Below are 18,505 nucleotides of genomic sequence, written 5' to 3' on the forward strand. Positions count from 1 at the left end.
CAGTTTACACACCTGATAGCAGCAATGGAGTTATTTGCATTTTTTGCTAGGATCACATCAGAGGCTCCAGTAGCTATCTTTGTAGTAAAACAACAATCACTTCAAAATTAAAGATATTTTTGCCTGTGGACACATTTCTCCCTGGATGGAAAAACAGTGTAATGAGTAGTATCTTTGTGGGTAATTCTTGGACCAGTTTAACACATACTAGAAAAGCACTGCTTTTTCCCCCCCTCTTATCAAACACAGGCAGCTCCCAGGAAGAACCACCTTTACATATGAATGATTATATTCCACCTCTAGTTTGTGTCACTCAATAACACACTGCAAGTTATATAAATGGATTTCTATTGAGTTCTCTGCCCTGGAGCAAAAACCTTTCCACAGTCATTTAAATCTTCTTATCAGTGGCCTCCAAGCAAAGAAAGAAATCCAGCTCTTGCACACACATATTAATGGGGATCCACAGTGCTTTAGGGCTTAGTGCTATCAAATATTATAATTTCACATTCACTAACAAACAGCTGCTACATATTTGATCTTGATAAATAGAGCATCAGCTATATGTTATAGGTGAATTTTTAAAAGTTCCATAAGTAATTAAACTACAACTCATTGAACAGAATATTACACAGGAATAAAGGAAGGTAATCAATGCCTTAGGGATAAAAGACAAAGTTGAATGATCTATTAGTTTTTCATGACCTGTAACTTTAGCTATGGTCTTTTAAAGTCTTCTACTAAATGTGACAGTTAATTAATATTAATTTAAAATTTATTTTCAGAATTAGAAAAAAAATAGCGAGGATCTTCAGGATAATGAAGCACTGCTGACTGAACTCAACAAAATAAAATTCCATTTATGCTTTACAATCACTCCAACATGGCTGTGGTAGATTATTTTACTTATTTGCTCACCCTGCTAAATACACCCATTTAAAAAGCAAAATAAAATTAAGCAACTCAAAGCCTCTGCACCTTAAATTACTCTAGCATCAGTGTGCCCTGTATCTGTCTGTTTATCATACTGGGCTCCCCAGTGCCTGACACACACAAAGCTTGTCCTGAATGGATAAACAAATCCAGATCCCCTTTCACACCAGCTTAATTATTTCTCCTTTGACTTTGACATCCAGTTCAACATGGAGTCCAACCAATTTCTCAGATACACATTTTTCAGTATCTATAACTCTAAATCCAGAGTACCTCTCATAATCTCACAACAGGATTATCATGGCAGCTGAATTTATCCCACACACAGCAGCAAAAATCACTTTCATCATGCCACTTCTTAGTTCTAAAATGTTTTACAGATTATGCCATAAATCATGGCATCCCACAGCTGGTGCAGCCCTTAACTAATGTCATTCCCACCACCCCTCCACTAACAATACTCTCCACTCCAGCCTACTTCTAACACTTTCCTTTCCTTTTTATATTCTCTAACAACAACAAAAAAAAGCCCATTTTCTGCTTAAAAATACCACCCAAAGTGGTCTCACCTAGGCTTAGCTATTCATATTGTGATTTAACAAATATCCTTTAAGAATAAACTCACAATATGGAATACAGATTATCATAAAACTAGGGAGTTCATTATATATGCACACACACACACATTTAAGGACCAATTCTAAGAGAGTTTTATCAGATAATATAAATACCCAGATAAAACTAGGCTTCTTGAGAGTAAGAACTGTGTTTTTTGCTTCTCAATTATCTCTAATGCTTATTCCAATGTCTGGCATATAGCAGATGCTAAGTAAATGTTTCTGAATGAATAAGTAAACAATGATCATGGAGTCTTAGACATGAGCAAAATGTTTTCATGCAAGGAAAGTCAAATCAGAACTGAATAAGAAAAATCTGCAAAGAATGGCTGTGTATGAAAGTCAACTATGATGTGGAGAATGGCTGTGTATGAAAGTCAACTATTGTGCCACACAAAATTGCTAATACCCCACATATCTCAGGTCTAGCCACCATTTTAAAACTTTCTATACCCCAATTTTAATTTCATCTAATGAGAGGTTTTTTCCCCCCAGAGGAAAGAACAACCAATTTGATAACTTCAGTCTGAGACTTTCATACTACAATATAATATAACCATCCATCAAACCTTTTATTAACTACAAATCATGGGCTAAGTATTATATATGTAGATATGAAATATTGTCTTCAGGTACTTACAGCCTAGTGAGGGAAATAGTCAGGTAGCCCAGAAATTATAATTAGAGCACAGATATCATAAGGTACCTTGACAGGGGAGACAGAGAGGCTCTTAACTCATCTTGGTAGCAGCAGTGATTAATCCAAAGGGGTTAGTAAAAATTTCTTATATTAAATCAATTTTTGAAATGGAACTAGAATTAATGATGGAAAGAATTTCAGATTGAAGGAAATGGAACGTAAAAGGCCAGAAGCTGGCAAGAGCATGGTGAGTCTGAAGTCATGTTGGCATGGCTACAGTACGAGCTGTGGGGAAATGGCAGTAGTTGAGAGAGTAGGCAGGAGCAAGATCACACATGGCCTTTTTCCATGACAAGGGGAGCTGACAGAGTTGATGGTGGTAAAGGAGAGAGGAGGGAGCCAAAAATAAATAACATGTTTCTGATTTGGTGACTGAATATGGTGACATGAGTCACCAAAGAAGAAAATGATGAATTAATAATTTTTTATTTAGCTTTAACTAGGAAAACAATAAATTTAATTTTATGCAGGTGCTTTGAGATGCCTTGGGTCATTCAGGTATGTTTCAGATAGCAGTAGAACATTTTGTTCAAAGGAAGAGATATGAGAAAGAAATATTATTCTGTGTCTACCAGGTTAATAACACATATGCTGGTGTAGTGGGCTTAGAAATCCTAGTCCTTTAAAGTCACAACCCACATATATTTTTACTATGTTATTTACATGTATTTGATATATTCCTAAAATCAGAATAATTCTTCCCCTAATTTGTGATTATAATGCCTATCTCTCTGTTCTTGTTACAGTGCATATGCAAGAAATGCTGACTAAGAGATAATCAATGAGTTAAAAGGGAAAAGATGAATGGAATTGCACAAATAGAAACATAAGAGAAATGGAATATGTAACCTGACAAAAACAAGTTTCAAAAAAACCCTGAAGAAATTCATATTGCTTAATCAAATTCTGGTATATTCTACTCTGTGGAAGAAGTATCTAAATACTTTTTTCAAAATGTTGGAATGGTGAAAAAGTACTGAATCAGTTACTGTACCTAAAAGTTAAGCAAGCACATAAAACATTAGAGATATGTTTGTGCAATGGTCTATGCAAACAAAGAGAAATACGAAGGCCTAACAGCCATTAATCTCAACTTAAGTATGAGATGTGAATAATCATATTTAATCTTCTGAATTATGATTTCTATAGAAAATCAACATTATATTTATTGCAAAAATATCAAATTATGTGCTTCAGGCTAAAAACCTTTTCAGCAGTTGAAGTCCTAGTCATAACACAAGATCATGAAGTCCTCACTGCACAGATGCACTCAGCTATAATAAATCAGGTTTAGCACAAGCAAATAAAATATAGGTAAGCAGGTGTGTACCAGGAAGAAATGGTAGGGGATGAAGTTTAATGTGGACAACGCGGACAAAAGTTTGAAGAGTAAAACGATGAATAAGGAGAGGTTAATCAGAAAAACCATGAAAGTAAAGAGTCTTAATTCTCTTACTTACACTTAGGCTTCCCATCGTGGATGTCTCTTTCTCAATTATTAAATACAATGTTAACTATAATCAACTCTTTTGTACCTGTTTCCATGCTGGGAATTATTTGATTTTGAAGAAGCGGGCAACTCTTGGAAATCACTGAAAGAGTCATCAAGGGATCCTGACTTAGAAGCATCTTGAAAATCTTGGAAGTCGTCTTCTTCTGGTTTTACCACCTAGGTTTATGAGGACATTTAAAGAGAGAGCATTAAACTGGTAAAATAGTAAATAACAAATCTCCAAATGCCAATCTCAAAGACTATCTTTTAAATCTCTGCATTTAGTTACAACTACCTAATTTTAGAAGAACACCCTTTAGATACAACGTCAACTCCAGTGCTTAATTAAGGGAGGAATCTTGTCTAAAAAATTAGGTACTCTAATGTACAAATCATAAAAAACTGATTTAAAAAGCTAAACTATACATTTTTTTAAATTATATTTTTATTGATTTCTGAGAGGAAGGGAAAGGGAGAGAAAGAAACATCGATGATGAAAGAGAATCATTGATCGGCTGCCTCCTGCATGCCCGCTACTGGGGATCGAGACCGAAACCCAGGAATGTGCCCTTGACTGGAATCAAACCTGGGATCATTCAGTCTGCAGGCCGATGCTCTATCCACTGAGCCAAACCGGCTAGGACTAACCTATATAATTTTTAAACAGCTAAATCATTTAACAGATTACCGAGAACCTGTCATTTTTAAAAAACATTTTATACATGTTTGTAAATTTAAAAAGTAATATAAGCTTATTATAAACAGTTCATTTGCTTTATAAAAAATGAGCTTATATTATATTCTTCACTTTAAAAAATGTAATTATATGAAATGAACATCTTTTCAATGCAGTACATACAGATCTATCTTAATTCATTTTAATGATCCAACCGTTTACCACTGTATGAATGAACCAAAATTTATGTAACCTTTCTTTTCCTGAGGGACATTTAGCCATTTCTAATTTTTTATGCTAACAAACAATGTTATAACAGATATCATTTTGTATCTGTGCTAATTTGAGTTACTATTTCTGTGAGGTAGATTCCTAACAGCATGACTGTGTAGGTCAGAAGGTACAGACATTTAGAAATTTGAGAGCTATTAACAAACCCACATGCCAAAATGACTGGATCAATAGTCCCTTTTCCCTACATTTTTACTGATACTAAATATTGTTTTTAAATTTCTTGCTAATCTGAGAAATGAAAAATAAACTGAAGTATTTTAATTTTAGGTTTAACAGCCTAAGAATTTAATGAACTTTATTAGGCTTGATGTTTAAAATGTATATGGTATAAAGAACTATAAACTTTTAGCCAAAATTCAGCTATCTTAAGGCTTAACAAATTGCTTCATGTTTTTTAAATAATGAAAAATTACATTTTGTATTGTTTTGTTTAATCTTCACCTCCGGAGTCCATCATAATCCAGCCATCTTCTTTGCATCTCTGGAAAAAACATTGCCCAAATTCCTTTCAGGGATTATTGGAAATTTATTTACCTGATTTGCAGGGTAAGTTGGCATGAAGCCACTGGAAGCCTGGGCTGTAGCTCCGCCCACTGGTCCAACAAGGTTAATGCCCATGACTGGCTGCCCGAGGTTGAGGGGCATAGAGCCTGCAGGACCTGAAGGCATCCCAGTTGGCTGACTCACTGCAGTAGGCAAAGTCATAGGAAAGCCACTTAAAGTTGGAACAGGAGCCGCTGGGAACTGATTTAAAGCATCAGGGCTCATAGCAGGAACACCCCTCTACATAGGAAGAAAATGGAAACATTTTAGTGGATTATAAACCACATACAACTAAATCTGGCAAAGACAGACCAAAATGTAAAATCTGTAGCATTGGTATGATTCCACTCCTAACTCTCCCAAAACTCATGAATTTAATACAAGAAAGTAAGTTACAAGGTTAATGCAATCCTAATATTTAGCAAAAAAATGGCCAACATGTATCAATTCTGACGTTTTCACTCTCTGACAAATTTGGTTAATTTACTATAATCAAATCATGATTAGATATATTATAAATGGCTTTGTAATATAAGAGAAATTACTATCAGATGGAAACTACTTTATCTATATCTAAGGAATTTTAAACAAGCACTTCAAAGGACAGAGAGAAACTTCATCCATTACTAACTTTCAAATTCAGAAGAGAGATAGTCATGTCAGAAGATGTTAATATATTAAATAGTTTTTAAACAAAGGAATATTTTTCTAGTATGTGCTTCATATAAACTATACATTTTTTGAAGTACTGTATCTTGATAATAATCTAAATTTTAATGTACAAGGAATGCTAGGAGGTTTTAATCACAAAGGATTCATATTCTTCCAATTTATATTGAAAAATTATTTGATCTAACTGAAACAATGTCTACCTGTGTTACTGCTATCATGGCGAGAACAGTATAAAGTTCTTCTTTAGTAAGTTTGCCAGGTGTAGTTCGATTAGCTAAGGCCCATATCTGTCCAAGAGTTTCCCTGGGAAGTCCAGATGACATCAGAATGGGATAAAGTTTTGCAGTATCTATTCCAGTTGGAGTCATTGTGGTTTCTAAGATTTTCTTATAGACATCTATTAAAGGAAAGACCAGATTACAAACATAAATATATTGCAACTGATTGATTTTTTCTGTTGTCAATGTTGCTTATACGAGAATAATCTTAAGTCAAACTGCTTTAATCGAACTAAAGCCACGTCAGGGTTTGAACCGCTGTAAAGATATTCAAGTGGAAATATCCAGCAGATAATTAAGGTATGGTGCTTAGAAGAGAGGTTGGAGCTTGGTCCTAAAGATGAAGATTTGGGATTAAAAGTTAGAAAATGTCTTATAATTTAGTAGAAGGTAGTAACAACAATAAATGGAGGTGGACTTTAAAGAGAAGTTGTAGAATAAGGATGGTGGGAATAGTTTGAGAACAGCGGTTGAAAGGGGGAATTATACCAATACCACCTTTTCCCTGTCCTGTTGAATTAGAGGCAGTGAGAAAAAACATCAATGGGTAAGGTGCTATGGAATACAGCCTTCAGGGGAAAAATACAGTTTCAGTTAAGAAAAGGAAGCAGAAAAAAGAAAGGGACTTATTTGGGAACGTTTTCACAATAAAATAGGGTTTCCAAAGACAAAGTGAGAAAGGCTGTTTGAGAAAGGGTTGACATAAAACATACAGAATATCAATATTGCATGGGACATACTTATCGTATACTAAATAATTCTTTACTGTTTATTTGAAATTCAAATTTAACTGGATGTTCTGTATGCCTATTTGCTAAATCTGGCAACCCTAGTTGGAGGAGTTTTGGGGGATGAAAGTCGATAGGGCTAAGGTAGATAGGGAAAAATGTTTAAAGCAAAAATTTTACATCTATGATTTAACTATGGGTTGCAGATTAATAGCCCAGCCATGACAACACATATTTTGGCTAGGAAAATTATGCGTACATGTATGTTTGGAAGAAGGAGAAAGATAGAAAACAAGCTGGCAGAAAATGGACGTAATTCTAAAATATACCAAGTCCAATCTTTTTTTGTTCGTTTGGCTTGAAGACGAAGAGGAAAAGATGCAAACTGTCTAATGGGCAGGTGGAAGAAAACCTATTGTTTTTATGTACAACTGAAGTTCCATATTGGTTTGGGAAATTAGCCTTTCAATTTATGATTATGATGTAAAAAGAAGTTCAGCTATCAGGATCTTGCATGAGTTTTATTTAATCAAGTGTAGAATAACTTTAGTCTATAACCAATCTACAACACTAAAGATCTGATGAAAGCTACCTTTTAGTTTACAAGGGGTTGGCAAAGTAGAACAAATTTAGTAAGTTACAATTTATTAAGCTTGATTAATATATTCTGCTATAATAGTCAACCATGGCTTAAACAGACCTATTCTTCGTATCAACTGAATAGTATCACAAAATGTGCACCTTAGTAAATTTTTTTTTGGCTCAACAGTAATAACATTTTAAAGAAAAAAGTAAACATCATCTTCTAGTGTAGAAAAAGATGCCACTTGGTCTTTTTATTTCAGATATTACCACATGACAAAGAAGTCATAGGAATATTTTTTAAAATATAAACTAATCACCAAGAGTTCACAAAATTGCATCACACATATTAGAACTATTCTTTATAGTTATTAATAATCTATAAAATAAATGTCTGATCATTTCTTTTAGAGCATGATAAATCAACAAGTTTTTAGAATTAAAAGTATATGATGGTCAATAAAACATAAGCAAAACATTTCTCCTTCATTTATATAGTTACTTCTTACATGAGGCAGCCTTAAGAAACACTAGATCTATATAATTTTCGGTGGTCTTTCAGAAAAAAAAAAAGAAAGAAAAAAGAAACAAGTTACAATTCCTTCTGCATACTTTGTAACCACAACAGTAACTACTTACAATTACATTTACAACATTTAAAGCAAAATATCCAGATGGGAATCCTGGACAAAGAAGCTTTTATTACCTGGAACCAAACTTTCATTGTAAATCCAAGGAGGCATTCTGGGCTGGACAGGATCTTGTGAGGGAAATACACCTACACCTAGAAGATAAGGTACATTACCTAATATATATAACAGTCACGTAGAAGATGGGGGAATCACATGGAGTCATAGTTTTTTATAAAAAGAGCACAGGCTGGAGACACTAAAAAAAAGTCACCAATACAACTAAAATATTTGGTTTCTAAACAACTCCTACACATTAACTATATCCTAAAGAGTCTATTGAAAAAGAAACCTAAGATATACCAAATCAATATTCTGAATCATATGAGGCTTGCACCATTTCACATGTATTACAAATTAAAGGGGAAAAACACAATAATCAGTGGTTTAAATTTTTTTATGTAAAAAAAAATGTGGTTGCCTAAGCTTCATTTACAGCTTTTTATGTTTCTTTACAAAGTCTGATATTTTTTACCTGAACATGACACTGCTGCCTTAGATGCATACCCTCCAAAAGTTTACCTCCTGGGTTGCCCACATTCTAATTCATCTCTGCAAGCTGAGCTTATAAAAATTTGACCTTTTAGGGAGCAGTGCATCTGATTTACTTCAGAGAAGCAAAACTATATTCTCATTGGTGACTTTTCCAGTTAAATTTTAACCTTTATAGAAGAACACAAAGTGCAAGAAGGGGAATGAAGAGTTTTTATAAAAGAAATTTCAGGAATGATTCTGATTTAAAAACACTACCAAAAATTTTTAAAAGGAGTAACAGTATATTGAAAGAATTCAGAGCAAAATCGTAGGGGTTAATTGAAGAAAGAAATGCATTAAATATATTTTAAGCAAAATTTTGATTAGCAAAATCAAGCAACATTCATTTTAAGATTAATGCTTAAGATGTTAGCATTTGAGCAGCATTTGGTTAATTAAACTTTTTGCTAAATATTTCATGAGCTCACCACTCTCTTCAATGGGCAGGTTTTGGTCTGAAGTCTTTTCTGCCTCTGCAGTAGTGGTACCACTTACACGTCCATCCACAGCACCCCTGATATTGGCCGTTAAACTAAGATGGTTCTTACTGGAACCTGGGCCTTGGGCTCTGTGCCCAACCTCAGAAGTACTTAATTTAATTTGTTCCTGCTCAGATGTATTTATATCACAAGATACTAGGAACTTCTCCTCCAAAGAAGGGCCTAAACAAACAGCATGAAGGATTATTTGTATATAACTGCAAAATTTCTAATTTTTTCTATCATTCATTTCCATCCCCAGATTCTTAAGGGAAGATCCTGCCACATACAATGTAAATTTCTAAATAATTCGATCACTACACAATTGTATAGAAATTGAGAGACTTATGGATTTTAAATCTACTTTGATTCTCAAGATTCTCTGAGGTAGCAGATAGAATGGTATAGTAGAAGGAGTACTACCTTGGAAGTCTGGTGACCTACACACGATATGGACACTTCCACTAACCACTGGTGAGACCCTTGGCCAGTAACATCATCTCTGGGTCTGTTTCTCCTCTGTTAACTGAGAAAGTGCAGACTCAGTACATATCAGCTAAGATCCCTCTCAGCACTACTCTATGTCTCAAGCCATGGTGTGTAACTGTCCCAACCCCCACCATTTCACAAGTGTTAAAGATTTGCCCGAGGACAGCAAATGAAGAAACTGAACTAGAGAGAGCACTTTCTAAAGTAGCTTTCCCTGGCTCATTACTCTAAGAAAATATTAGTGATTTTCCCAAGTAAGAGTAATCTTATGAAGAAATCGGTTTGTTTTTAAAATTCTAAGGTGGTTTAAATAGTGCCTAATTTAAGAACAAAAGTTTTAAATCACTTTTTTGGAAAGTGAGGCCCCCAGAATTAAAAAATCTGGATTCTTATTTTGATGAATTTCAATAGTACTTATATATTCAGGTACATGTTCCATTGCCAACATCACTGTATTATTCAACTTAAGAGAAAGAAATAAGCCTAGATTATCTTAAAAATACTTTCTTAATATGCTAAGAGTTACCTGCTCTCTGTACATTGTATGAGGCTGAAGCAGTAGAGAAATAAGGAATTTGTCCAGGGACACCATGTAAGGCAAAAGACACTGGAATCTGACCTGGAGGGAGAGGCTGTGCTCCAGCCTTCTGTGTATGCAACTGGCCAAGTGGGGTGGTGGGATGGAAAGACTGAAAAGGCTGGGAAGTGGAAGAAGGCCCACATGTGGGAACTTCAACAGGCCCCTGCATAAAGTCACTGAATTCTTCTTCATCAAGAAAGGCAGGTGATGGGGAGACAGTTTTAGAATGAGATGATGTGGGATAATCTGCAAAATGGAAAATGGTAACGAAACACACAGAAATGAAAATCAAAAGAAGAAAGAAATTAAGATGTAGTACAATTCCAAAAGAATATACTAAAACATGAATAGTACAGGTGAATAAGAAATAACATGTAATTAAACAGTCAAATGGAATTTTACAATGAATACAAAACACTTCGATGTCTATTAATACACAATTTTTTGTGTGTTTTTTAAAAAGAGGTTTATAGCTATTTTACATTTGACTCAAAAAGAGAAAAATATAAAATTCAAAATTTCTTTCCTCCTTTTATTAAGTTAGTACTAATTTTCCCCCCTGTGTCCACTAATAATTTACATCAAAGTGGTGATTACTTTTGAAACTCAAGTGATCTGTTTATCTGGATAATATGCTTTCAAACTAATATATACCAAAAATATGAAAACCTACCAAATGCTGCTGAACACATTTTGGGCAGATATAGACTCTAATTAAAATTCATTATGTCAGTAAGAAACAATGTATGATACATACTTATAATTTTTGATACAGCAGGTCTAACCCATACATTTTGTATAGTTCACATTTCAGTAAAGTTACCATGTGAAGAATCCTATATAATAAAAGGCTAATATGCAAGTCGATGGAATGGTGGAACGACCAGTCACTATGACGCGCACTGACCACCAGGGGGAAGACCCTCAACGCAGGAACTGCCCCCTGGTGGTCAATACGCTGCCACAGGAGGAGCGCTGCTCAGCCAGTAGCTGGGCTCATGGCTGGCGAGTGCAGCTGTGTTGGCGGGAGCCTCTCCCGCCTCCGAGGCAGTGCTAAGCAGTTGGACATCCCCGGAGGGCTCCCAGACTGCGAGAGGGTGCAGGCCAGGCTGAGGGACCCCCCCACAAGGGCATGAATTTCATGAACCAGACCTCTAGTGAAAATTATGAAAGACAACAAGAACATTAAACACATTGCCAAAGTGGTATTTTCTTGTGAAAAGCCTCATAACTGGGACACCATAAAGTGCTGAGTCAAATAACTTAACAGTCAATTTAAGAAAGGAAACCTTGACTGAGAACTATATTTTCTTTAGCTCTAAAGAATACAGACATCACTATGGCTTTTTACTGTTAGACGTGAGAATCACTCTTATAATAAACCTTCTCTAACAGGGAATACATCTAATATGAGGTTCATTAACAATATTATTATTGCCATATTTTTAACTACTTTGAATTGCTTTAACATTTACTGAAGTCTTATGTCACAAAGGACAGTCTTTTTTAATAATGGTTACTGACAATGTGAATTTAAGGTCTCAATTTGGGTTCTCAGATCAGTACTGGTGGACAACTATCTCTTTATCCTGCTCTAAATAGGCACTTCTTTGCTTATCTGATATAAATGATAATAAAAACTACAAAAAAAATTAAAGAAACTAAAATTTCATTGGGAGCATTATTAAATCCATGACTTTTTAAAAAGGGGGCATGTAAAGTTTTCAAAGTTTAATCACACTGAATAAAATCCAAACTAGCTCATAAAAAGCAAAATTATTTTAAAATAATGAGAAAACAATAAACTTACTTTATTACATTTGCTTTGAGTGAATGCTTTTTACTAATGTTAACATACTCATACACACAGAAGATTTACAAGTAAAGTTGTCATACTGACATTTAATAGAAAGAGAGGGGGTTTTTCCTCCTAAGATTGTTATCCAGATCAGAACGCTTAACTCAGTGGTCGGGAAACTGTGGCTTGCGAGCCACATGCGGCTGTTGGGCCCCTTGAGTGTGGCTCTTCCACAAAATACCACGTGCGGGCGCGCACATACAGTGCAATTGAAACTTTGTGGCCCATGCGCAGAAGTCGGTTTTCGGCTCTCAAAAGAAATTTCAATTGTTGTACTGTTGATATTTGACTCTGTTGACTAATGAGTTTGCCGACCACTGACTTAACCTATTGTAAATTTTAAGACATCCAAATCTGTACTTAGCTTGAAGGAAGAGTTCAGCATTAGCTCTTCACACACATGTAATGGCCAATAAAACACATGGACTATAAGTCACCTTCCAAAAAAAGAACACTTTAAATTAAAATACCTGGTTTCTTAGGGTGCGATGCTGGAGTAGGGTGCATCTTAGCATCTCTGGAAAACCCATCTAAGTTTCCTTTTATGGCTTCCAAAGCATCATCTCTACTCTTCTCTCCTGTCTAAGAGATAATAAATGTATGTATATTTCTTTGCTCATCTCTCACTTCATCCTAAATACTCCCAAAGTTAAAAAGAAGTACAGATATTAGTCTGTTTCCAATATTTTTATCACATACTTCTGATACGGAATTCTCCAAGTCAGAAAAAGATTGATAAGTGTATAAAACAAAGACATAAAGCAATACTCTAAAAGGCCCATTTATAAATATCTTATGATTCAGTTGTTATGTTATATTAATATTCTGTATTAATGCTTCACTAGTGGTAGTAAAAAAGACAGAAAACTGGCTGGTATCTCATTTCCCTCAACAATATAGTGTCTTTACAGAAGAAAAATCCTTCACTTTTGGACTTTGATAAACAAAAATAAATCAACCACAGCCTCAGGTTGGGCTGCTACCTGGCAAAATTCACTGAGTAAGAAGAAGCACATGCAGGCTGTGTGTGTTGTGGTGGAGGGGTGGCAGAATATATTACCTTGGGTTTCACACTACTCAGAAGTCTGAGTTTTTGCTTCTGCTCTTCGAACTGGCGCCTTTTTCTTTCTTCTTCTAAGAGCTTTTGCTGCTGTTCAAATCGTTTTCTGAAGGGAAGACATTCTAGTTAAAGAACCAGCTTCAGGGATTATCACCTGTGTTAATATTTATATTTCTACTAATATCATCTTACATTTCTAGAAAAACTTCTCTAATGTTATCTCACTTTCTTTTGACAATCCTATTTCCCCACTATATTAATTTCAAAATATGAGTTTAAAAAATTATTTACCTAAATTTAGACATGAATTTATTTCTTCTTTAATTTGCAAGGGGAGGACAATCTTTTTGTGTGTGTGTTTTTTGTTAATCCTCACCCAAGGATATTCTTCCATTGATTTTTAGGGAGAGTGGAAGAGAGAGGGAAAGACATAGAGAAACACATTGATTGACTGCCTCTTGCAGGAGCCCTGACCTTGGTTGCAGGGCCGGGGAGGAGCCTGCAACCAAGGTATGTGCCCTTGACCGGAATCGAACCCGGGACCCTTTGGTCCACAGGCCGATGCTCATTCATGGAGCCAAACTGACTAGGGCAGGAGGACAATCTTTTGCATTCAAAAGCAATTAAAAAACAAACAAACAGGGAGATAGACAAAATAAAAACAGTTTTTGCTTGGCATATAAAGAAGAAACTTCCACTTGGGAAGGCATGTCATATGGGAGAAAAAGCAATTGTCTGGGAATCAGTTCTACATTTGGGTCCAGGTTCTGCTAGTAACTGTGTAGCCTTGACTCACAAGTGGCTTCATTTCTCTGGACCTTACTTTTCCTAGATGTAAAATAAGAGGGTTGAATTAGAGAATCATTAAGGTCCCTTTTGGCTTTAAACTTAAAATGGAAGTATTTTAAAGAGTTTTAAAGGCAACGTGACTATTTCGGCTTCAAATCTGCATTAGGGAACATTTGAAATGCTTAAAATAACTGCTATCATGCATTTTTTTATCCTTGAATCCTGAGGTCCCTTACTGTTGCTCTTCAGCAAACTGCTTCTGCATATCTGGAGTGTATTGTGGGCCTGGAGGACGCATTCCCAGGAATGGAGCTTGTCCTAGGTAAGGCATTCCTGCTGCTGGCATTGGTCCCATTGGTATCCCTGCCTAGAAGAAAAGGAAAAAGGCTCAAAAAACCAATTTTGCCTTTTAATTATTATAAAGAAAAACTGTAATTTCCATAATTTTTCATGACATATTAAATTCCCTTTAATATTTCACCCCCTTCATTTCCTTCACTGCCCTAGAGGCGACCACTGCTAATAGTCTGAGGGTGTGAAGGTGTGTGTGTATGGAAGCACATACAGGCACACACACAAGTTATATTCTGGTAAGCTCACTGATCTATACTCTTTGAGAGGAGGTATCATATCTTACAAGTGTTTATTTCCATCAACAGATAAGAGCTTGTTACATAGTAGTTACTCCACAAATGAGATTAAACATGTTTTTCCAATGTGTTTGAATAATAAATTTTTTAAAAATATTTTTATTGATTTGTAGAGAGACAGGAAGGGAGAGGGAGAAAGAAAAATAATGATGTGAGAACAAAACATTGATCAGCTGTCTCCTGCACACCCCCTAGTGGGAGTTTTCCTTATATATGTCTATGGTTGGTTGGGGATACTGTGTTTCTCAGGAAAAAATGTAAGATTTGAATAAATTTCTCCTTTAAGCAGCTTCCAAGCAGTATAATACCTCCAACAAGATTAAAAGTTAAAGAAAAAGATTGTGGCTTCTTTATTTTAGAATCATTAATTCTAAGCTCCTAATACCCAGGGACATTATTTGGAGAATATAAAATACTAGAGGCCTGGTGCATGAAATTCGTGCACGGGGGTCGGGGGGGGGGGGGGGGGGGGCGGTCCCTCAGCCTGGCCTGCACACTCTCACAATCTGGGACTGCTAGCTCCTAACCATTCACCTGCCTGACTGCCTGATCGCCCCTAACCACTCTGCCTGCCTGCCTGCCTGATCACCCCTAACCCCTCTGCCTGCTGACCTGATTGCCCCTAACTGCCCTCCCCTGCCAGCCTGATTGCCCCTAACCGCCTCTGCCTCGGCCCCTGCCACTGTGGCTTTGTCCGGAAGGAGGACTGGACGACCGGAAGATGTCCGGTCAACCCGGTCTAATTAGCATATTACCCTTTTATTAGTATAGATAATAATTTACTTTTTTATATTGTGTACTACATGTTAGAGATATTTATTTTGGTTGTTTCAAACTCTTTAAAAACATTTTTCATATAATTATATAAGTCATAAAACAATGTTTAGGGTTAAAATCAATAACTTAAAAATTGTATCAGCTATTATTAAGGTTCAGCAGTAAGCTTACTAAATCTTAGTTAAAAGACATTGTATTTATTGTAGATTGTGTCTAGTCATTTGCTGCCATTACTCTAAGGATTACACATCACTGTGTGGGCATGCACTCCTTCTGACCACATTACTTTGGTGAGCAGAAGTGACTGAAAGTGCTATCTCTGAGAGAAAGCTTTATAAGACATTACAGGGTTCGGCTCTCTTTTCCCTATGCCAGGAGTCTGGAATGTCCTAGGTAAGGTCCCAGGATGAAGAGATGACATGGATCTGAGTCAACCCATAAAGGATACCAAGTGAGAAATAAACCTGTTTTTGTAAGTCACTGAGATTTTGGGATTGTTGTTTCTACAACATAACCTACTGAAAGCTGAGTAACATGAATTTAAGACGTACAAAAGCTCAATTTGTTCTTATTTTCTTCCTACTGGAGATGAATAAAGCATGATTCTGGAAAATTTCCTAAATCTTTATATACAACAGAGTTTTATTTGCTTAAATAACTGCAACATGACAATAATTGCAACTTAAATTCTAATTGTAAGCCTAGCTGGTGTAGGTCAGTGGTTGAGTGTGGACCCATGAACCAGGAGGTCACAGTTCGATTCCTGGTCAGGGCACATGCTAATAAGTGCTTTATATAATTCCTTCAATCCTTTCTACAATGATACTGACAAGGTATTATTACATCCGTTTAACAGGTAAATGGCAAAGCTGGGATCTGAACTTGAGTCTGACACCAAAACCCATGTTGTTGTTGTTTTAATATATTTTTATTGATTTCAGAGAGAAAGAGAGAGGGAGAGAGATAGAAACATCAATGATAAGAGAAAATCATTTGTCGGTTGCCTCCTGAATGCCCCCTACTGGGGATCGAACCCACAACCCAGGCTTTACCCTGACCAGGAATCGAACTGTGACCTTCTGGTTCATAGGTCGACACTCAACCACTGAGCCACACCAGCTGGGCCCATGTTGTTGTTTTTTTAAAATATATTTTCATTGATTTCAGAGAGGAAGGTAGAGGGGAGAGAGAGAGAGAAACATCAATGATGAGAGAGAACCATTGATTGGCTGCCTCCCACCCCCCACCTGGGGACCGAGCCGGCAACCCCGAGCATGTGCCCTTGACCAGAATCAAACCTGGGACCCTTTAGTCCACAGGCCGACGCTCTATCCACTGAGCCAAACCAGGCAGGGCCATGTTGTTTTTTTAATCCACCTGGCCCACTTCTGTGGCTGCTCCTCTTCAATCTCCTGTGAAGGCAACTCACTCCCTTAAATTGATGGACTGATCAACTGATTTTAATGTTTTTTTTAAATTTTACTTTGCAATTACAGTTTGCATTCAGTATTATTTTATAGGTGTATAGCATATTGGTTAGACCAGTGGTCGGCAAACTGCCGACCACTGACCTAGACTCTGGATTCCAATAATTACAGGCTGTTGTTCCTTGTGATTAAGCCCCTATCCCAGTGGTCAGCAAACTCATTAGTCAACAGAGCGGCAAACCGCAGCTTGTGAGCCGCATGTGGCTCGCGAGCCGCAGTTTGCTGACCACTGGGTTAGACAATCATGTACTTTACATAGCGTTCCCCCCAGTATTTCCAATACCCACCTGGCACCATACACAATTACAATAATTATTATATTCCCTATGCTGTACTTTACATCCTAATAAGTATTTTATAACTACCAATTTGTATTTCTCAATCCCTTAACCTTTTCCACCCAACCCCCCAATTCCTACTCCTCTGGCAACCATCACTGTATCTATGAATTTGTTTCAATTTTGCTTGTTTATTTTATTCTTTAGATTCCACATATAAGTGAAATATGTGGCATTTGTCTCCCTCTCTTGTATTTAAATGTTGAAATCCTGAAGGCTCTATCCTGGATTACTTTTTCCATCTATAGTGTTCTTGGATGTTCCAATTCACCCCTATATCATCAATTACCTTCTATGGATGGATAACTCTCAAATCTCTAATTTTCAGAGTGAAAAATGACCAGAGTTCAGCTTATTAAATTGTCTCTGGAGAGCCCCACTTGAAATTTCATGGTTTCTCCAAAGTCAATAATATGTACCAACAAACCATCTCCTCCAGTGTTTCTTTTATGAGGAAACTAGAGGCCCGGTGCGGATTTGTGCACCAGTGGGGTCCCTCGGCCTGGCCTGCACCCTCTTGCAATCTGGGACCCCTCAGGGGATGTCGGAGAGCCCGTTTCGGCCCAATCCCCACAGGCCAGGCCAAGGGGCCCCACCAATGCACGAATCTGTGCACTGGGCTGGTTTTGGCCCAATCCCCACAGGCCAGGCTGAGAGACCCCACTGGTGCATGAATTCATGCACCAGGCCTCTAGTATGCATATAAGATCTTTGGTTAATCTCTTCCTGCCCTCCCCTCTTCCCTCTGAGATTCATCAGTCTGTTCCATGTTTCCATGCCTGTGGTTTCCACTCCTGTGTTGAGCATCTGCCCCCTGGTAGTCAGTGCGTGTCATAGCTACTGGACAGTTGGCTAGTCACTTAGGCTTTTATATGCAGACAGTCCTCGGGTTACATCGAACTCGATGTACGTCGTTTTGTGGTTACGTCGCCATCTCCCATTTATTTATTAAAAAAAAAAAGTTCCGTCATTTCGACATATGTACATATGTGCTTTATGTTTTTTTAAATTTATTTTATTGATTTTTTTACAGAGAGGAAGGGAGATAAAAAGTTAGAAACATCGATGAGAGAGAAACATTGATCAACTGCCTCCTGCACACCCTCTATTGGGGATGTGCCCACAACCAAAGTACATGCCCTTGACCAGAATCGAACCTGGGACCCTTCAGTCCATAGGCCGACGCTCTATCCACCGAGCCAAACCGGCCAGGATGCTTTATGTTTTTTATTATTTATTTACCACAAGTAAAGGTCAAAA

General features: G+C 36.7%; 1 protein-coding gene across 18 annotated transcripts in view; it reads right to left on the reverse strand.

The window, feature by feature from the left end:
- The window catches only part of SYNRG (synergin gamma), a 57,959-nt gene that overhangs the window by 28,870 nt on the left and 10,584 nt on the right, over positions 1–18,505 (reverse strand). For 10 of the 18 annotated variants that reach the window (XM_080678946.1, XM_080678945.1, XM_080678931.1 and 7 more), the window contains exons 4-12: positions 14,230–14,360; positions 13,205–13,310; positions 12,615–12,726; positions 10,326–10,532; positions 9,167–9,400; positions 8,222–8,299; positions 6,128–6,324; positions 5,247–5,495; positions 3,786–3,919 (exon numbers count right to left, since the gene is read on the reverse strand). In XM_080678946.1, coding sequence (XP_080535072.1) covers positions 3,786–3,919; positions 5,247–5,495; positions 6,128–6,324; positions 8,222–8,299; positions 9,167–9,400; positions 10,326–10,532; positions 12,615–12,726; positions 13,205–13,310; positions 14,230–14,360 — 1,448 coding nt within the window. The remainder of the gene's footprint in view (positions 1–3,785; positions 3,920–5,246; positions 5,496–6,127; positions 6,325–8,221; positions 8,300–9,166; positions 9,401–10,325; positions 10,533–12,614; positions 12,727–13,204; positions 13,311–14,229; positions 14,361–18,505) is intronic. The other 8 variants (XM_080678932.1, XM_080678935.1, XM_080678936.1 and 5 more) reach the window with 1 other exon arrangement.

This window comes from Plecotus auritus (genome assembly GCF_963455305.1).
Source record: "Plecotus auritus genome assembly, chromosome: 7".
In the NCBI taxonomy this organism is placed as follows: Eukaryota; Metazoa; Chordata; class Mammalia; order Chiroptera; family Vespertilionidae; genus Plecotus; species Plecotus auritus.